We start from the raw sequence: 21,076 nt of genomic DNA, 5'->3' as shown, positions 1-21,076 counted from the left end.
ACGTAATTCCCAACTAATGCCACACGGGGGGGATTTTACACCACTGTTGAGCAGCACTGACAACAGAATGTAATATGATATTAGGTAGTGGATGGAGGAAAAGCTTGATATTGATATTGATGGAGGTGTGTAGATACAACCTAATGTATTTTTGCCCACAAAAAAAGTTTGATGATTTTCGTAACAATTTAAGATCAACATGCTCTATATTACAACACCAGTAGGCTGCATATAATTTTACTTAAGTGAGAGAGGTTGCAGTAGATTGAACAGATGTTGCGAAATTTGGGGGCAAAAGAGATTTGAAGGTCGATGTGGTGAGAAAGGCGAAGAATTAACATTAAAGAAAGGGGAGGGGAAAGGGGTGGAGAGCGCTAAATCGACAAGGGCAGATAAAGGAGAGAGTGGAACGCTCACGAAGGTACACATCTACGGAATCACCAGAGCCACTTCCGCCCACACGAAAGATGGCGGCTCCCTTGATGGAGAAATTGTCGGAATCTTTAGGTTCCCCAGAACCTGCGGTTCGGCTGATTCTGTCCGTTTTAGTCGGTGAGTTCAATTCAGTCATCTCTGACATATTTCAGTAGACTCTCTGACATAACCATGTGTCAATGTAATATTGATTTACACCTTTAAAACAGTGTAACAACACACACTCTGCTAAACCAGGTAACGTTAATGATGTCTCTTGCTCAGCTGCAGTGACTAGCCAGACTAACGTTAGCTAGCTAGCGAGTAGACCCGCTGGCAAGCCGAACGATAATACAATAGTTAAATGTATTTAGCTAGCCTTGTTTTGACAAGCTGACCAGACGGGCTGCAAGGTTGAGCGGGCACAAGAATAAGCAGAACACATTATCTGCTCTGCTGATTGTCAGAAAACATATTATTTTAGCTAACGTTAGCTAGCGATTATGGTAGGAGAGGTTACTACAAGCGGTTGTAACATACAGTACGGACAGGTTTACTTTACATGGTCGGTGTATCCCAGGTAGCTGGGTGTCTTGTCATCTCTGAACTTTGCTCTGACACATTAACCTTTTTTTTCTTCTGAAGTCACATTTGCTGGGATTGACTAACAAATAGTGCAGTATTTCAGTTCATTGTCTTAAATTAATTGCTGTTGCTATTCAGCTTCTGTTACCCTGATATTGTTTGTTCTTGCTGTAGCCTATAATTGTACATCTCTTGCCTTTGGCTCATGTTGTATCACACTAGGCCCCATGTTTACAATCTTGTAAATGTATAGAAACTACAATACTGCCTTTACCAGTCATCATTGTGATTGTGACACATTGAAGGTATCAGATTGCAAGACCTCCCGACCTCTATACTTTATGGAAGTAAATTAAATGTGATTACCAGCTGTTAATTCTACTGCCAATGTCTACCCTTGTCAGTTACACACACCAGAAAACTGTGAGTGTGGGGGTGTGTGCAGAGTGGTTCAATTGGGAGTTTTTATTCTTTTTTCTATAGTGCACTGACCTAAACAATAAGCACCAAAAGCACATATGACTGCAAAACTACATGCTCTTAATTAACCAACTGCTGTCGTTGGCAGCTGTTAACCCCATTTCTCCACAACCAAATAGCATGTGATTTCTCTGTAATGCTCAGATAATGACACTCCAGTGGAGTGACTTTTCATAATCGAACATGAAAAGTCACTCTGCTTTAGGCATACAAATTGAACAGAAGCTCTCAATTAATTTGAAGTGTCCAGGGATCCAAAACATAAACGATTGGTCAATGTTTCCAGATTATTATTTTTTAAGCTGTGGTGGCAAAGGTCACAGATGGACCTTTAACATTTTTGTAGAATGACTGTGAGAAGGTCCGTTCTGGTGACTTTTTAAAAGGACATTCCACTACAATATTAATGGAATAAAATTATGCTAACACCATCTAAAATATAATTTGCCCTTCCAGCCCAAAACATATTGGTACATATCATCATGATCTGGCAGGTGCGCTATTTAGCTAAAAGCATTATGCTATCACCTGGCTGTAGCCCAACTGATGCATCATGGTGGCTAATAAATGGCCTAAAGAATGGGGTTTTCCATCTGCATTTACCCCATTGGGCTAAGAATTAGCTACTTTGCAAACTCTGAACATGATCTTGTTGCTAGTTAGCATCATATTGATGACTTGAATGTCCCAAAAATACACTGTACAGTATGTTACCGTAAATTCAAAATAAACTTTTGTTTAGCAGTATTACATTACAGTAAACTTTACAGCAATGTATTGTTAAACCAGTTTATTTAGAATTTACAGGTACAGTTGAAGTTGGAAGGTTACATACACTTAGGTTGGAGTCATTAACTCGATTTTCAAGCACTCCACAAATTTCTTGTTAACAAACTATAGTTTTGGCAAGTTGGTTAGGACATCTACTTTGTGCATGACACAAGTAATTTTTCCAACAATTGTTTACAGACAGATTATTTATAATCTGACACTTATAGACACTTATAATTCACTGTATCACAATTCCGGTGGGTCAGAAGTTTACATACACTAAGATGACTGTGCCTTTAAACAGCTTGGAAAATTCCAGAAAATTATGTCATGGCTTTAGAAGCTTCTGATAGGCTAATTGAAGTCATTTGAGTCGATTGGAGGTGTACCTGTGGATGTATTTCAAGGCCTACCTTCAAACCCAGTGCCTCTTTGCTTGACATCATGGGAAAATCTAAAGAAATCAGCCAAGACCTCAGAAAAAAATGGTAGACCTCCACAAGTCTGGTTCATCCTTGGGAGCAATTTCCAAACACCTGAAGGTACCACGTTCATCTGTACAAACAATAGTACGCAAGTATAAACACCATGGGACCACGCAGCTGGCATACCGCTCAGGAAGGAGATGCATTGTGTCTCCTAGAGATGAACATACTTTGGTGCGAAAAGTGCAAATCAATCCCTGAACAACAGCAAAGGACCTTGTGAAGATGCTGGAGGAAACCGTTACAAAAGTATCTATAGCCACTGTAAAACGAGAACTACATCGATATAACCTGAAGGGCCGCTCAGCAAGGAAGAAGCCACTGCTCCAAAAGCGCCATTAAAAAAGCCAGACAAAGATCGTACTTTTTGGAGAAATGTCCTCTGGTCTGATGAAACAAAAATAGAACTGTTTGGCCATAATGACCATTGTTATGTTTGGAGGAAAAAGGGGGAGGCTTGCAAGCCAAAGAACACCATCCCAACCGTGAAGCACGGGGGTGGCAGCATCATGTTGTGGGGGTGCTTTGCTGCAGAAGGGACTGGTGCACTTCACAAAATATATGGCATCATGAGGCAGGAAAAATATGTGGATATATTGAAGCAGCATCTCAAGACATCAGTCAGGAAGTTAAAGCTTGGTCGCAAATGGGTCTTACAAATGGACAAGGACCCCAAGCATACTTCAAAAGTTGTGGCAAAAGGGCTTAAGGACAATGAAGTCAAGGTTTTGGAGTGGCCATCACAAAGCCCTGACCTCAATCCTATAGAAAATATGTGGGCAGAACTGAAAAATCATGTGCGAGCAAGGAGGCCTACAAACCTGACTCATTTACACCAGCCCTGTCAGGAGGAATGGGCCAAAATTCACCCAACTTATTGTGGGAAGGTGGTGGAAGGCTACCTGAAACATTTGACCCAAGTTAAACAATTTAAAAGGCAATGCTACACTCAATTAGTATTTGGTATGTAAACTTCTGACCCCCTGGGAACGTGATGAAAGCAATAAAATCTGAAATCATTCTCTCTACTATTATTCTGACATTTCACATTCTTAAAATAAAGTGGTGATCCTAACTGACCTAAGACAGGGAATTTTTACTAGTATTAAATGTCAGGAATTGTGAAAAACCTGAGTTGAAATGTATTTGGCTAAGGTGTATGTAAACTTCCGACTTCAACTGTAACTGGCCGCCAGTAAGTGACCGTAAAAGCAACAGACTTTTTTTTAGTGTAGGCCTACCTGTTACATTTGGCCCTGATCTCCTCTCTGCCCTTATCTCTTCTCGTAAACAGCAAGCGCTAAAAGCACCTAAACCATTCTGCTCATACTCCGGTTTGAAAATGGTTCAGTTCACACATTTTTAGGAGTTGAGAAATAATACATGTAGTAGTAATGGAAAGCTGGGATCCTCTTTTTAAGGGGCCATTAACCCCTTTTAAATGTGTCTTGTGATGGTGCAATGTCTGGGCAAATGCATACATGTTGATTTCCCCTGTGGTACACACAATTTGAAAGTGTATTATTTTCTTGCATAGAATGTGACAAGCCAATTGAAAAGGTTCCCATATTCAACTATGGGGTTGTCTGATTTTGGTGTTAGGCTACTCATGTTGGCTGAGAAAGTACATGTGGACAGCAGCATCCTCAAAGTGTGTCTCGGCAGAAGCATTTTTTTCTGTTTTACACATTTTTTGGGGGGTGTGTAGGCAACCATTATATAGCAGTTGCGCAGCCTGTGCGAGCAGTCAGAAAAGTGCGTGCACAGTCTCGTATGCGTTGACTACATTGGGCGGGAGACATGGCACAACCATTTTTTTGATTTTTATTAGATCTTGTTGTATGAATTGTCTAAGGTACAGAACCTCAGCCCTGGCGGGCCCCAGACCAATTGCATCCCTGGGTGTGCACTGATAAACGTCTCAGTTTTATCTTGAGGTTGTAGCACTGAACTACAAGGTCTTAATTTTGCTGTCATCACTAAGGGCTCTTGTCTAGAATGATTCACTCGTGTTGATTCACATGTTAACTGTCTCCTTTCTCTCTTTCTGTCGTTCCTTCAGGGTACCCCTGTGCCCTGCTGTACCGGCAATTCTTCTTCCACCAGCCACCCACTGTCATTCACTTATACCACGCCATCTCCGGACTGTCTCTGGCAGCTTTCAACTTTGGTGAGACGCAAAGGGACGGAGGGAGGGGACGGAGGGAGGCAGAGAGGCAAATAGAGGAGGAGGGAGGCAGAGAGAAAGGAGGTGGGGAAGTGGTGTGGGGGATGGGGAGAGGAAATTAATGAAGGTGGAAGTTGGTAGGTGTTTCAGCTCATGCCTATACATTTGTTAAAAGGATTGAAGTTTGCTATGACCAGGAGCTTATTTTTGAGCAGTGCTACATGAAATAGCTAAATAGTGTCATCAATAACTTATAACAATATTGGAACATCACAACTTCAGGGGGAGGTGAGAGAACAGGTGGGTTGTTGAGAAAACAATCAAATTGTATTTGTCATATGCGCCGAATACAACAGGTGTAGTAGACCTTGCAGTGAAATGCTTACTTACAAGCCCTTAACCAACAATGGAGTTAAGACAATCCCTAAAAAAAGAGAAGAATAGCAAATAATTAAAGAGCAGCAGTAAATAACAATAGTGGGGATATATACAGGGGGTAACGGTACAATGTGTCAATGGGGGGGGCACCGGTATCGAGGTAATTATGTACATTTAGGTAGTTATTAAAGTGGCTATGCATAGATAATAACAGAGTAGCAGCGGGGGGGGGGGGGGCAATGCAAATAGTCTTGGTAGCCATTTGATTAGCTGTTCAGGAGTCTAATGTAAGTTCAGCCAAGTGGCTGGGGAATGAGTAGTGGGGAATGGGTAATGATTTCCTTATGGTGGTGATGTTGGCAGGGAAACTGTTGCGGAGTTGGGATGGGGACCTATTTTCTTGGCGTTAACTCCAGAGGGGGGGGGGGGAATGAAAGGGTAAAGTGGCTCATTTCTGAAAACAGTGTTTGTCTAACCATTACTTTGCAGCGGTGGGAGTAGGGTTGGAAAATTCTGGAAACTTTAAATAAATTCCCTGGTCTTCCAGAAATCCTGGTTCCTTCCTGATTCTGGCTACTCGCCAACCGGGATTTCTGGGAAAACCAGGGAATTTATTGAAATATTTTTGCGACCCTATGTGGAAGCATCCCTCCTCCCCAGCTCTGTTGATTTCCCCCCCCACCCGAAAGAAATGTGCCCTCTTGTTTCAAATTAAATATTTTGGTGTTTTGTAGCTTTGATTATTGCTTCAGGGGCTTCCATGCCATACTAACAAAAAACCCTAGTGTGTAACGCTGCAAGGGAACGGCCTAGAACAGGACAGTATCTTAAGGGTGGGATTTGTATAGCTCAAGGATGTCAAACTCGTTTTGACCCGCGGGCCTGACTCAGTCTTCACCGAGGTCCGGAGGGCTGCACACACAATTTGTTATATTTCCTCACCGTCAAAATTACCAAAATACAGTCCTCTATCCATAATTTGGGGAATTTACCATGCTCCCTGACTTTCTAGCTTTCGTTTCACTGATTGTTAGAAATCTGGACAGAGTGAAGAGACTATAAATGTAGGTACTTTATAATTTCTACACAGTTTCGATTTGGTTGAGCTTAGGGTTGCATATTTTGGGGAATATTCAGAGGTGGAAACTTTCCGTGGGAATTAACGGGAATATATGGGGAATTAACAGAAATGTATGCAAATTAATATTAATACCATTATAAATGTAGATGTTTTTTGCATTGGATATATTTACAATATATGGAGACAAACAAACCTTTTACCTTATCATAAGTAGACATAATTGCAAATTATTAAATCCTTCCAATAGAAATTGTAAAAAACTATTTAGTTATGAATGTTACTTTTAAATGAGTTGGCACTTCACATGGGATAATTTCACTGAACAACAAAAGAAAGGGAATATTGAATGATCCCCAATGATCCATCGCATCTCCCAAAAACGTTTTCAACATACATCTGTAAAATGATAGTCTAGAAACTAAAGCTTTGGTTGTCTTCTTCTCAGGCTTCCATGTCTTCTCCCCGGACCTCCTCAATGTCCACCTCTTGAACATCAGTCTTTGAGGCCTCATCTTCACTGTTACTTTCCAACCTTGTTGAGGATGGCTCATTGTCAGGCTCAAAAAGCCTCAAATTTGCCCGGATGGCCACCAATTTATCAACCCTTGTATTGGTAAGCCTGTTGCGTGCTTTTGTGTGTGTGTTCCCAAACAAGGACCAGTTGCGCTCTGAGGCGGCTGATGTTGGTGGGATTTGGAGGATGATGGAGGTAACATGGGAAAAAGCCTCAGATCCACAAAGTCCCTTCCACCAGGTGGCTGATGAGATATGTTGGCACGACTGCCATATTGCATCTCCATCCCAAAGCCCTTGCTTGGAAGTGTACAGTTGTGGCCAAAAGTTGAGAATGACACAAATATTCATTTCCACAAAGTTTGCTGCTTCAGTGTCTTTAGATATTTTTGTCAGATGTTATTATTAATTACTGACTGACTACTGAATTATAATTACAAGTGTCAAAGGCTTTTATTGACAATTACATGTAGTTTATATTTTTGTTTGATATTTGCAGTGTTGACCCTTCTTTATCAAGACCTCTGCAATCCGCCCTGGCATGCTGTCAATTAACTTCTGGGCCACATCCTGACTGAATGCAGCCCATTCTTGCACAATCAATGCTTGGAGTTTGTCAGAATCTGTAGGTTTTTGTTTGTCCACCCGCCTCTTAAGGAGTCTGGCCATGGACCCAAAATATCGATGTTTTGTTCCCCGAGCCACTTAGTTATCACTTTTACCGTATGGCAAGGAGCTCCATCATGCTGGAAAAGGCATTGTTCGTCACCAAACTGTTCCTGGATGGTTGGGAGAAGTTGCTCTCAGAGGATGTGTTGGTACCATTCTTTATTCATGGCTGTGTTCTTAGGCAAAATTGTGAGTGAGCCCACTCCCTTGGCTGAGAAGCAACCCCATACATGAATGGTCTCAGGATGCTTTACTGTTGGCATGACACAGGACTGATGGTAGAGCTCACCTCGTCTTCTCCGGACAAGCTTTTTTCCAGATGCCCCAAACAATCGGAAAGGGGATTCATCAGAGAAAATGACTTTACCCCAGTCCTCAGCAGTCCAATCCCTGTACCTTTTGCAGAATATCAGTCTGTCCCTGATGTTTTTCCTGGAGAGAAGTGGCTTCTTTGCTGCCCTTGACACCAGGCCATCCTCCAAGTCTTCACCTCACTGTGTGTGCAGATTCACTCACACCTGCCTGCTGCCATTCCTGAGCAAGCTCTGTCCTGGTGGTGCCCCAATCCCGCAGCTGAATCACCTTTAGGAGACGGTCCTGGCGCTTGCTGGACTTTCTTGGGCGCCCTGAAGCCTTCTTCACAACAATTGAACCGCTCTCCTTGAAGTTCTTGATGATCAGATAAATGGTTGATTTAGGTGCAATCTTACTGGCAGCAATATCCTTGCCTGTGAAGCCCTTTTTGTGCAAAGCAATGATGACTGCACGTGTTTCCTTGCAGGTAACCATGGTTGACAGAGGAAGAACAATGATTCCAAGCACCACCCTCCTTTTGAAGGTTCCAGTTTGTGATTCGAACTGACAGTGATCTCCAGCCTTGTCCTCGTCAACACTCACACCTGTGTTAACGAGAGAATCACTGACTTGTCAGCTGGTCCTTTTGTGGCAGGGTTGAAATGCAGTGGAAATGTTTTTGGGGGATTCGGTTCATTTGCATGGCAGAGGGACTTTGCAATTCATCTGATCACTCTTCATAACATTCTGGAGTATATTGCCATCATACAAACTGAGCGAGCAGACTTTGTGAAAATTAATGTGTCATTCTCAACTTTTGGCCACGACTACATCGCCAGACTGCCAAGAACCTTGCCCTCATCCAGGCCAAGGTGGCGAGACACGGTAGTGATGACACCATAGGCCTGGTTGATCTCTGCACCAGACAGGATGCTCTTGCCAGCATATTTGGGGTCCAACATGTACACTGCGGCGTGTATGGGCTTCAGGCAGAAGTCTTCACTCTTTTTGATGCATTTCAGAACTGCAGTTCCCTCTGCTTGGAGCAACAGTGAAGTGGGCAGGGCAGTATGGATTTCTCCTCTTACATCTGCAAGCAGAGTCTGAACATCAGACAGGATGGCATTGTATCCCTCAATCTGTGCAATGGCTACTGCTATAGGTTTCAGACAGGATCCTCTTGATGGGGCTATCCATATCAGCATACTGTGATAGGGCCATTTCTTGGAGAGACTCCTTCCCCTCCAGGAGACTGTCAAACATGATGACAACACCACCCCAATGGGTGTTGCTGGGCAGCTTCAATGTGGTGCTCTTATTCTTCTTGCTGCTTGGTGAGGTAGATTGCTGCTATAACTTAATGACTGCCTTCAGCTCATCTGCAATGTAGAGACTGGTGTGTCTGTTGTCCCTTGTGTCTGTGCTCTTGTAGAATACTGGTTGAGGGGTTGAGATGATGTAGTTAATTATTCCTTGCCCACGAACATTCAACCACCAATCAGAGATGATTGCAATAAAGTCTGCTTTCTCTATGATTTGCTTGACCTTCACTTGAACTCTGTTGAACTCTGCATCCAGTCAATGAGTAGATTAAGCATGTCTGGTTGGAGGGGTGTATGCTGAGCGAAGAACATTCAGAAATCTCTTCCAATACCTGTGAGCATCAGAGGTGAACCAGTTGCATACACCGCTCGAGCACGATATTCATCAGCATTTCTCTGACTACGTTCCTCCACAGATTCAACTTCTGATTCCAGGAAGACCATGAGCTGATGCAATCGATAAGGTGTCTGATTCATCATTTTCCCCTCGAATAGAAGTAGAGGGACTTGTCAGAGGTTGCTGAACTTTATGCACTTGGCCAGATGATTCTGCATCTTTGCATTCTTCATATATGATTTGGCACAGTATTTGCAAATTTACACAGCTTTTCCTTCAACATTAGCTGCAGTGAAATGTCGCCACACATCAGATGGTGCCCGTGGTAAAGATTAGAAAAAAGTTTTTAAAATCAATGGAATTCCATGTAGAGCTAAATAGTTAAGCAGTTAGATTAAACAACTCCTTTTGTAAGATAAATGTTTTAAGATGAAACATGTATGGAAACAGGTGAAATAACACTCCTCAGTTAGCAGGATCAAGTAAGCTAAAACCCACATGGTAGCAAAAACAAACTAGCAGAAATTGTTAACAAGTTAGAAAGGATTTAAACACACGTTGCTGTAGGCTACTATTTACTTGTTAACAAAAAATAAGAATGTGAAATGTCAGAATAATAGTAGAGAATGATTTATTTCAGCTTTTATTTCTTTCATCACATTCCCAGTGGGTCAGAAGTTTACATACTCAATTAGTATTTGGTAGCATTGCCTTAAACAATTTAAACTTGGGTCAAATGTTTTGGGTAGTCTTCCACAAGCTTCCACAATAGGTTGGGTGAATTTTGGCCCATTCCTCCTGACAGAGCTGGTGTAACTGAGTCAGGTTTGCAGGCCTCCTTGTTCACACACGCTTTTTCAGTTCTGCCCACATTTTTTATAGGATTGAGGTCATTGCTTTGTGATGGCCACTCCAAAACCTTGACTTTGTTGTCCTTAAGCCATTTTGCCACAACTTTGGAAGTATGCTTGGGGTCATTGTCCATTTGGAAGACCCATTTGCGACCACGCTTTAACTTCCTAACTGATGTCTTGAGGTTGCTTCAATATAGCCACATAGTTTTCCTTCTTCGTGAAGCCATCTATTTTGTGAAGTGCACCAGTCCCTCCTGCAGCAAAGCACCCCCACAACATGATGCTGCCACCCTGTGCTTCACGATTGGGATAGTGTTCTTCAGCTTGCAAGCATCCCCAAACATAACGATGGTCATTATGGCCAAACAGTTCTATTTTTGTTTCATCAGACCAGAGGACATTTCTCCAAAAAGTACAATCTTTGTCCCCATGTGCAGTTGCAAACCGTAGTCTGGCTTTTTTGTGGCGATTTTTGGAGCAGTGGCTTCCTTGCTGAGCGGCCTTTCAGGTTATGTCGATATAGGACTCGTTTTACTGTGGACATAGATACTTTTGTACCTGTTTCCTCCAGCATCTTCACTTTGCTGTTCTGGGTTTGATTTGCACTTTTCGCACCAAAGTACGTTCATCTCTAGGAGACAGAACGCGTCTCCTTCCTGAGCGGTATGCCGGCTGCATGGTCCCATGGTGTTTATACTTGCGTACTATTGTTTGTACAGATGAATGTGGTACCTTTTATGCGTTTGGAAATTGCTCCCAAGGATGAACCAGACTTGTGGAGGTCTTTTTTTTTTTTTCTTCTTTAGATTTTCCCATGATGTCAAGCAAAGAGGCACTGAGTTTGAAGTTAGGCCTTGAAATACATCCACAGGTACACATGCAATTGACTCTAATGATGTCAATTAGCCTATCAGAAGCTTCTAAAGCCATGACATGATTTTCTGGATTTTTCCAAGCTGTTTAAAGGGACAGTCAACTTAGTGTATGTAAACTTCTGACCCACCGGAATTGTGATTAAGTGAAATAATCTGTCTGTAATGACTTGTCATGCACAAAGTAGATGTCCTAACCGACTTACCCAAACTATAGATTTTTAACAAGAAATTTGTGGAGTGGTTGAAAAACGAGTTTTAATGACTCCAACCTAAGGGTATGTCAACTTCCGACTTCAACTGTGTCATAAAATATATTCACCCCACCCAGTATTGTAATCAAAACTTACCAGAAAGCATGTAGTCCTTGGCTCAGACAGTGTAGTAGTGTGGACTCAATAGCATCTCATTAGTGTGTGAGATCTTGAGAATCAGCTGTACATGTGATGGAAGAATGCACTGTGCATGCAGAGGGTTGCAATTCCATTGACTTGAGGATAGTTTAACCAAAATATGCCACAAGACCTAGAATTGCCTTATGTCCATCCCACAAAAAAGGTTCACTGTTATAAGGTAAACTTTTTTTTTAACGAATTTAAGCAAAATGCCCAAATTTCCCAGGCTTAAATTCCAGTATTCCAGTATATTTTTTCCAGTAATTCCAAAGTATTTGATCCCCTGCTGATTTTGTACATTTGCCTACTAACAAAGAAGTGATCAGTCTATAATTCTAATTGATGGTTTATTTGAACAGTGAGAGACACTGTGACCTTTTCCACATTCTGTTACGTTACAGCCTCATTCTAAAATGTATTAGAAAAAAATCCAGAAAAACGCATGTCAAAAATGTTAGAAATTGATTTGCATTTTTATGAGGGGAAATAAGTATTTGACCCCTCTGCAAAACATGACTTAGTACTTGGTGGCAAAAACCTTGGTGGCAAAAACCTTGTTGGCAATCAGAGGTCAGACGTTTCTTGTAGTTGGCCCCAGGTTTGCACATCTCATGAGGGATTTTGTCCCACTCTTTGCAGATCTTCTCCAAGTCATTAAGGTTTCGAGGCTGACGTTTGGCAACTCGAACCTTCAGCTCCCTCCACAGATTTTCTATGGGATTAAGGTCTGGAGACTGGCTAGGCCACTCCAGGACCTTAATGTGCCTCTTCTTGAGCCACTCCTTTATTGCCTTGGCCGTGTGTTTTGGGTCATTGTCATGCATTGAAAACCCATCCACGACCCATTTTCAATGCCCTGGCCGAGGGACGGAGGTTCTCACCCAAGATTTGACGGTACATGGCCCCGTCCATCGACCCTTTGATGCGGTGAAGTTGTCCTGTCCCCTTAGCAGAAAAACACCCCCAAAGCATAATGTTTCCACCTCCATGTTTGACGGTGGGGATGGTGTTCTTGGGGTCATAGGCAGCATTCCTCCTCCTCCAAACACATTGAGTTGATGCCAAAGAGCTCCATTTTGGTCTCATCTGACCACAACACTTTCACCCAGTTGTCCTCTGAATCATTCAGATGTTCATTGGCAAACTTCAGACGGGCATGTATATGTGCTTTCTTGAGCAGGGGGACCTTGCGGGCGCTGCAGGATTTCAGTCCTTCACGGCGTAGTGTGTTACCAATTGTTTTATTGGTGACTATGGTCCCAGCTGCCTTGAGATCATTGACAAGATCCTCCCGTGTAGTTCTGGGCTGATTCCTCACCGTTCTCATGATCATTGCAACTCCACGAGGTGAGTTCTTGCATGGAGCCCCAGGCCGAGGGAGATTGGCAGTTCTTTTGTGTTTCTTCCTTTTGCGAATAATTGCACCAACTGTTGTCACCTTCTCACCAAGCTGCTTGGTGATGGTCTTGTAGCCCATTCCAGCCTTGTGTAGGTCTACAATCTTGTCCCTGACATCCTTGGAGAGCTCTTTGGTCTTGGCCATGGTGGAGAGTTTGGAATCTGATTGATTGCTTCTGTGGACAGGTGTCTTTTTTATACAAGTAACAAACTGAGATTAGGAGCACTCCCTTTAAGAGTGTGCTCCTAATCTCAGCTCATTACCTGTATAAAAGACACCTGGGAGCCAGATCTTTCTGATTGAGAGGGGTTCAAATACTTATTTCCCTCATTAAAATGCAAATCAATTTATAACATTTTTGACATGCGTTTTTCTGGATTTTTTTGTTATTCTGTCTCTCACTGTTCAAATAAACCTACCATTAAAATGATAGACTGATCATTTCTTTGTCAGTGGGAAAACATACAAAATCAGCAGGGGATCATACTTTTCCCCCTCAATGTGTGTGTGTGTATATATATATATATATATATATTAAAAGTATTTTGCTCAAAACACCCCAGGGGCCGCATTGAGTCGGCTGTATGTTAGACCTTGAGCTAGTCCAGGCGTGTCAATCATTAAATTTGTACGCTATAGCTAGCCTAACCAGTAACCACCAAGTCATGAGTAATTGTGAAGAAGTAAAGAGACTGACTGAGGGATGGTTTGATGTTTACATAATGGTAGGGGATTAATAACACAACCTTTTTTCCCCCTTGTTCTCTGCTGCACTTGGATTTTACAGCAGGTCTGTTGCACTTTCCCTGTCTTTGTGGAATCTGTCTTAAAAAATTTTTTATTATCCTCTTCACATAACCTGTGACTTGCTCATCTTCAACTTGCAAGAATGCACTTTTTCTTCCTCTGTTTCTCTTTCTCTCTGTGCTAATATCCATCTCTCTGCCCCTCTATCATTTCAACTTTCTGTCTCTTTCAGGCACACAGCTCTATCACTCTGCATTATGCGTCCTTGTCCAGTTCCTGATGATGAGGCTTATGGGAAGGACGATAACAACCGTCCTGGCCAGCTTTATTTTTCAAATGGTGAGATTTCTTTCTCGCTCTTTATTTTTCTCCTTTTCTCTCAATCTCTTCCTGTGTTCTCTTGTGATGTAGAGGCAGCTTCTCTTGCTCTCTCTTGCTTGCTGCCCCTCCCTTGGTACAGTAGTTGAAGAGCTGCACTCTGTGTGAATTCTGCTGTTCATGTTAGGATATCCTCTTCCTCTTGTCCTTTTTGCTTTCACTGGAGTACTGACGCGCCGTAGAGCACTGCCACTGACGTAATGCGCTCTCTCTCCATCCCTCCTTTTTTTTAAAGTGTGATTGTGATAATTGTTTTGTTTTGTTTTTGATCAAGTCTGTCTTCTCTCTCTTTTTCTTCATCCACTTCTCTCTCTGTAGGCATACCTGCTGTCAGGCTACTACTACACAGCTACAGAAGAATACGATATCAAATGGACCATGCCCCAATGTGTCCTTGCACTCAAACTTATCGGTATGCTCACCTCATCACTAACACCCTCTCTCCACTGCTCTGTACAACACCTCTGTTTCCCACTTTTTTTTATTTTGTGTAACACCCGTCGCTGAATGATTATTTGTCCTATATCCTTTTCTTTTCTTGTTGACAACTTGTAGTAGTTGTTCATTAGCCTCGGAGATAACATGGATCATATTTTGCGTAGTATACTAAAAATCCTACTAAAATCCGTCATGGCTTTACGTCTGTGCAGCTGAGGAACATCTACAGTCTAAAAAGTATTAATTCCAATGATCATGGCAATCCTAGGAGCTTTCATAACATAGTGACTGATGCCAATTGCGTTCTCTTTGATTTCAGGTTTGTCATTTGATTACTATGACGGTGGCCAGGAACCAGTGAGTTGCTTGATCTCTCTAATTGCCATTTGATTATTGGTCAATTCTGTGAATTTTTTTTCTCCCTTATCTGTTCTATTTATTATTTTGCTCTCAGTGTACTTGTCTTTGCTTCAACCTCTTCCAAGTTCTCTTTCTCGTGTGTGTGTGTGTGTGTGTGTACGCGAGCAAGTGAGACTGTTTGGGTGAGAGACTTTGTCCACACATCAGTCAGAGATGAGTTGAGGTAGCGTGTGTGTGTTTGCATTGAGGAAGTTGTCCATTTACAAACAGGCAAATATCTAGTGGTCATCACTCATTACAATGTTACAGTTGCTGCTCACCTGTTCTGTTTATGTAGGGGGCCTCCTAAATGGCACAACTTTCGACAACCGCCTATAGGGCTCTGGACGAAAGTAGAGCACTATGTAGGGAATAGGGTGCGATTTGGGACCCCCATTCCCGTAGTCTGGTTACTGTGCTGTGTCTTGTTTTGCCTAGTCAAAAAGGCCTACAAAAGGCAGGCATGAGGTCCTGTTGTATGTCTACGATATCATCACCATCTCTCTGTCTCTGTCATTCGTTGCACAATGTCGTTAATGTATTTTTGTTTACCATTCTATCCGTGTCAGAGAATACCTTGTTGTTGCTGACTATTGACTGTTGTTGGACTATTATCTTTTGTAGTATTTTGGAAACATGCCACGGGTTTGCACTTGGAAACCCAGCAGTTTTATGCCCCCTAGTTAAATGCCTGTTAAGTAGTCCTATTTGGTTCAATTGAGTTTGCGGTCCAACCGTGGGCAGCTTTCAATAAGAACCCTGGGTAACTGGATATGCAGGGAGCTTATTCTTTCTCAGCCAGTGACTTTGTGCACTGTTAAAAAATGCTTCTCTATTTCCTGTCGTTTCTTTCTTTCACATTCATTCTACCCTTTCCCCCTCTTTGCTTTCCCTTTCTCTGTTCTCTTTTACCCAACCTTTCCCCTTTTACTCTAAATCCTCCTAACCCTCCCCCTTCTTTCTCCCTCTCCCCGGCTCAACCACTATTCTCCCCCTCCACCCCACCAGTCCAAGTTGAATGAGGAGCAGAAGAGGTCAGCCCTGGCCAATGTTCCCTCTCTGCTGGAGGTTATCGGCTTCTCCTACTTCTACGGAGGCTTTCTGGTGGGACCCCAGTTCACACTGCGCAGCTACCAGAGGCTAGTCAAAGGGGAGCTCACCGACTGCCCTGGACAGCCACCTAACAGGTAGAGGAAAGGAGGCAGGAATGGATGGAGGGAAGGGCAGACCGGGAGGTAGGACCGGGGGGGGGGGTTGAGGAAGGGGATGGATACATGGGTTTACTTAACAATCTTTTTCTTTTTCTCAGTGTTATACCTGCTATGAAGCGGTTCTCCCTCGGCCTCCTCTGCCTGGTGATCTACGCAATATTTAGTCCGCACTACCCAGATAGCTATTACCTAACAGATGAGTACGACGTAAGAAAGCCTTGCTTTTGCACCAGCATTCCTGACGCTTTTAACATCAGATTTGAAGCCAAAGCCACATTTCCATACGTGGTTCTGTTTGACAAATGTAACCGTCCTTAGTCAAATGCGTGTCTCTCCAGGCGCAGCCGTTCTGGTACCGCTGTGTCTTCATCCTCCTTTGGGCCAAAGTCATCCTGTACAAATATGTTAGCTGCTGGGTCATAGCGGTGAGTAGTAGCACTATGCAGCAGCACTTGGTACGTAAAACATCTCATTTCCAGGCTGCACCCGCTTCCAAATAAAACCTTTACAGACACACCTGTCTCCACATACCTGTCATTGTCACACAGAATAGTTCCACTGGGGCACACCTACGTCAGATCAGGTGAGAAGAAATTGGTCTGGGAGCCCAGTATATCAGCGGGACCCTGTATTTAGGTTTTTCAGGAAGTTAAGTGTTTTGTAAAAGGAATGTCATTTTTTTTGTGACTCAGGAGGGCGTCTGTATACTCTCTGGGCTCGGCTATAATGGGCTGGGTCAGAATGGCGAGCACCAATGGGACGCCTGCGCAAATATGAAGGTGTGGACGTTTGAGACCACACCCCTTTTCACAGGCACCATCGCCTCCTTCAACATAAACACCAATGCCTGGGTGGCCAGGTTAGTGCCTGACTAAAACTCAAACTATTTATGGCCAGGTTAGTGCTTTCTGGGATCCTTGGGGCATCCTTACTGTCACCATTATAAATTACACTTTAATTGGGTAAGGACGTCCCAGGGATCTTGGATAGCAAGGACCTTAGTGCCTGATTAAAACTATGCATGGCTAGGTTAGTACCTGACTAAAATTATGCATGGCTTGGTTAGTACCTGACTAAAATTATGCATGGCTAGGTTAGTACCTGACTAAAATTATGCATGGCTTGGTTAGTACCTGACTAAAATTATGCATGGCTTGGTTAGTACCTGACTGAAACAAAAACTATGTAGGGCCAGGTTAGTGCCTGACAAAGTGATACAAATTATACATCTAACAATATTTGGTGGTTTGTAACATTCCTCCAGGCACGTGTTTAAGCGGTTGAAGTTCCTGGGTAATAAGCTCCTGTCTCAGGTGACCGCGCTTGCGTTCCTGGCCATCTGGCATGGCACGCACTCTGGATACCTCCTCTGCTTCTCCATGGAGTTCATCATCGTAAATGTGGAGAGACAGGTATGAGTAAATAATGGAATTCATAGAATTTTAATAAAGCACTACTTGATTACTGAACTTCCTGCTTTACTCTTATGGGTACACTCAATATTGCTGCTTGTCCACTTATCACAGAACAGTGACTTGATTAGGAATGGCTGGTCTAGTTATATTTCTATGGAAACAAACACCAGAGACAGAGAGATGCCTCCTCGCTTATTTTGGATGCTTTCAAAGTTGTACACTGCAATGTCTTGACCACGGTGGGAATGTACCGTATTTTAACTTTTTTATTTAAGCAAGTAAGGTTAAGGAACCTTTTTTGCGAGGGCGACCTGACCCTCAGTAGTCAACATAGTTGCATCTAACATTGGGAGCATAAAAACAGTGTGCATGGCTTTTCATCTTTCTCTTTGTGATGTTTTCCAAACTCTGGACCTGTGAATTTTAAGCCTCAAGAGGAGACACCCTGTCATTGCTAATCTATCCTCAAGCGGGTCTACAACAAAGGGTCAAGATCTCCATTTAAGCTGTTGGAGGATTCTCAAACTCTCTGCCCTGTATGCGTTACTGGATTACTGTGTGTGTGTCCGTGTCCATAACTATATCTTTCTGCTGTATGCCTATCCCTGTTTGTCTCAGGCCCAAGCGCTGGTGAGGGACAGTCCCCTGCTGACCCGCCTGGCCAACAGTCCTCTCTACCCCCTCATCTACCTGGTCCAGCAGTTCATCCACTGGCTCTTCATGGGCTATCCTTTGGTGCCCTTCTGCCTCTTCACCTACGACAAGTGGCTCAGGGTAATAAGCAGCTTAGAACGTGTAATAAGCCTTCGTAATGTTGTCATAAGCACATCGCAACACATTATAAATGTTCAGACTCTTTATTTACTTTTTTTGAAGTGGCTAAAGGTAGCTGGCTGGTCGTAATGCCACAAACATGTTAGAACTCGGATCATAGATTACTGTGTGCTAAATGCAGTTGTCTGGCATATGTTTAAACTCTTGACTTGGGTTGGGGAAATGGATGTCTGGATGAGGATTTAATCTGCTCGGTTTCTCTTTTGCAGGTGTATTCATCCATTTATTTCTGCGGCCACATATTCTTCTTCACATTGTATCTAGGCATCCCATATCTCCGCAAGGTGCTGGTACCTAGAAAAGAACGGAGCGAGAAAAAGGAGGACTAGAACTATGTTAGGTAATGCAAGCTTCTGTATAGTTCTCCCAGACTTTTCTGTGTTTACAGTAAGGCTGTGGCGATTATGGAATTTTGGATAATGATTAAAGGGATAGTACAAAATGACATATTGGTTTCCTTACCCTGTAAGCTATCTATGGACAAGGTATGACATAAATCCATGCTTTGGTTTTGTTTACCTGGCCTCTGTTTCAAATGCTAACGTTTTAGCAATTGTGGCACAAATACAATGCAAGTCAATGGTAGCTGTATTAGCATTTTTTGCACTTAATGGCCAAATCAACATAACATATTAAAAAAAAATGTAAGTTACTTATAGATGAAAAGCATTTGAAACCGTGGCCAGGTAAACAAAACGAAAGCATTGGTTGCTTTCATACCTTGTCCAAAGACTGCTTACAGAATAAGGACGCCAATATGCCATTTTGTAACTTGGGTGAACTAGCCCTAAAACGGACAATTATATTATTATTATTTTTTTAACTGAGAGAAAAAAACTGAGCTTGTAATGTATCATAATGCGACATACCTAATGTATACAACACAGCTTTGGCGACACCTACATCTCAAATGTATGATTTTGACTACTTGGAACTTTAGGAAATGAAGCGTCCCCTCCCAACAGTGCTGTACTGCCCGTAAAATGATTTCTGCCCTCGTTGAGACATTACCAACTTTACCCTCTTCATGTAAAAATGAAAAAATGCTATTGGGTAAATGATCTACTTAAAATGAAGTTGAAAGTCCTAAAAGAAATGTATTAAAACAATTATTATTCATAATTATCGATTTTATACCATTTTTGTCCCAGCTCTAGTTTAGACTTAAAACCTTGTCAAAACATTCCCTAAGTTTCAGTTACTCATTATGGTCTCCATATTGGCAAAAGGTAGTTTCCAGATAATTAATTAAACTTAAAGGCATAGTTCACCCCAAAATCGACTTTTGACAGATGTTTTCATACCTCATATGGTATGAATTAAAAATATGCAGATCTAAAATGAATGGGAAAGATTCTGATCCAAAGCAAATGCTGCCAATTTTTCCAATTTGTTAGATTTAGGCTTTTCAAATTTCTCCTAATGCATATAGAGGGATCTTCACAACATCTTTATGAATAGACAGAAACGGGGGTAGAAATGTCGTTGTAGCTTATGTTACTTGTGGATATAGGATAATATTTATGATGATGGATTGGATTTCTATAGTGCTTTTCTGCCACATGCTCAAAGCGCTTTTTGTAAGGGGGGGAAAGTCACCTCAACTAATCGCTCACCTCCTCTCTCTCTCTCTCAGGTCTCTGGCTGAATCTCCACCCAGGATGTGACTGAAGGGAACTGTGACTTTTAACTAGGAGCAGATCAGAAAATATTTTAAAGCCTTTAATATTATTTGTGTACACTTTTTTTTCTTTCTATTTATTTTAGTGTTTTGGACGGGACGCACGTTTTTTTGGGACCAGGGAGATGAGGGTACAGGAAATAACCTTTGTGCCACAATTGTGAGCCAATCAGGGGGTGTTTTCTTGATTTTAGAGAACTTGAGAGACTGACTCTTGTATACACAGAATATTGCACTCGCCACTCACGGGCTCTGGGTTTGTAGACGGCTCTGTTTTTATGATCTCTCTTGTTTCAACCCTCCCCTCAAGTCCATATAGACTGAGTATACAAAACATCCTAATATTGAGTTGCACCCCCCCACAGCCTCAATTCGTCGGGCATGGACTCTACAAGGTGTTGAAAGCGTTCCACAGGGATGCTGGCCCATGTTGACTCCAGTGCTTCCCACAGTTGTGTCAAGTTGACTGGATGTCCTTTGGTTGGTGGACCATTCTTGATACACACGCTAAACTGTTGTGTGAAAAACCCAGCAGCGTTGCAGTTCTTGACACAAGCCGGTGCACCTGGCACCTACTACCATACCCCGTTCAAAGGCACTTAAATATTTTGTCTTGCCCATTCACCGTCTGAATGGCACACATACACAATGCATGTCTCAAGGCTTAAAAATCATTCTTTGTCCTGTCTCCTCCCCTTCATCTACACTGATTTTGAAGTGAATTTAACAAGTGACATAAATAAGGGATCTTAGCTTCGCCTGATTCACCTTGTCAGTCTGCCATGGAAAGAGCAGGTATTCTTAATGTTTTCTCTACTCGGTGTAGAAAGAACCTGCACAGACATGGCTATGGTTCAGGCACAACAGAAATGTATTTGGCACTTTCAGATTTTGTTAACATGCATTTTGTTGAGAGAACAAAAAAAACAAGGATTGCTGCTCTGATGGGAATTATAT

At 42.4% G+C, this 21,076-nt stretch overlaps 1 protein-coding gene across 2 annotated transcripts; it reads left to right on the top strand.

The window, feature by feature from the left end:
* The first annotated feature begins 426 nt into the window (after window positions 1–426).
* LOC120048308 (lysophospholipid acyltransferase 5-like) lies at window positions 427–20,538 on the top strand. Of its 2 annotated transcripts, XM_038994172.1 has the most exons (13): window positions 427–552; window positions 4,798–4,905; window positions 13,996–14,102; window positions 14,460–14,553; window positions 14,899–14,936; window positions 15,987–16,165; window positions 16,288–16,396; window positions 16,528–16,614; window positions 16,882–17,048; window positions 17,454–17,601; window positions 18,223–18,378; window positions 18,648–18,778; window positions 20,075–20,538. In XM_038994172.1, the coding sequence occupies exons 1-12, from the start codon at window positions 468–470 to the stop codon at window positions 18,765–18,767; spliced, it is 1,398 nt and encodes a 465-aa protein (XP_038850100.1). In that variant the 5' UTR covers window positions 427–467; the 3' UTR covers window positions 18,768–18,778; window positions 20,075–20,538. The 2 variants fall into 2 exon arrangements, with proteins under 2 accessions (XP_038850100.1, XP_038850101.1); XM_038994173.1 differs by lacking the exons at window positions 14,460–14,553; window positions 14,899–14,936.
* The last annotated feature ends 538 nt before the right edge of the window (window positions 20,539–21,076 follow it).

This window comes from Salvelinus namaycush, chromosome 5 (genome assembly GCF_016432855.1).
Source record: "Salvelinus namaycush isolate Seneca chromosome 5, SaNama_1.0, whole genome shotgun sequence".
In the NCBI taxonomy this organism is placed as follows: Eukaryota; Metazoa; Chordata; class Actinopteri; order Salmoniformes; family Salmonidae; genus Salvelinus; species Salvelinus namaycush.
Note: the sequence above shows the minus strand (reverse complement) of the source record. Positions and strands in the feature narration are given on the sequence as shown.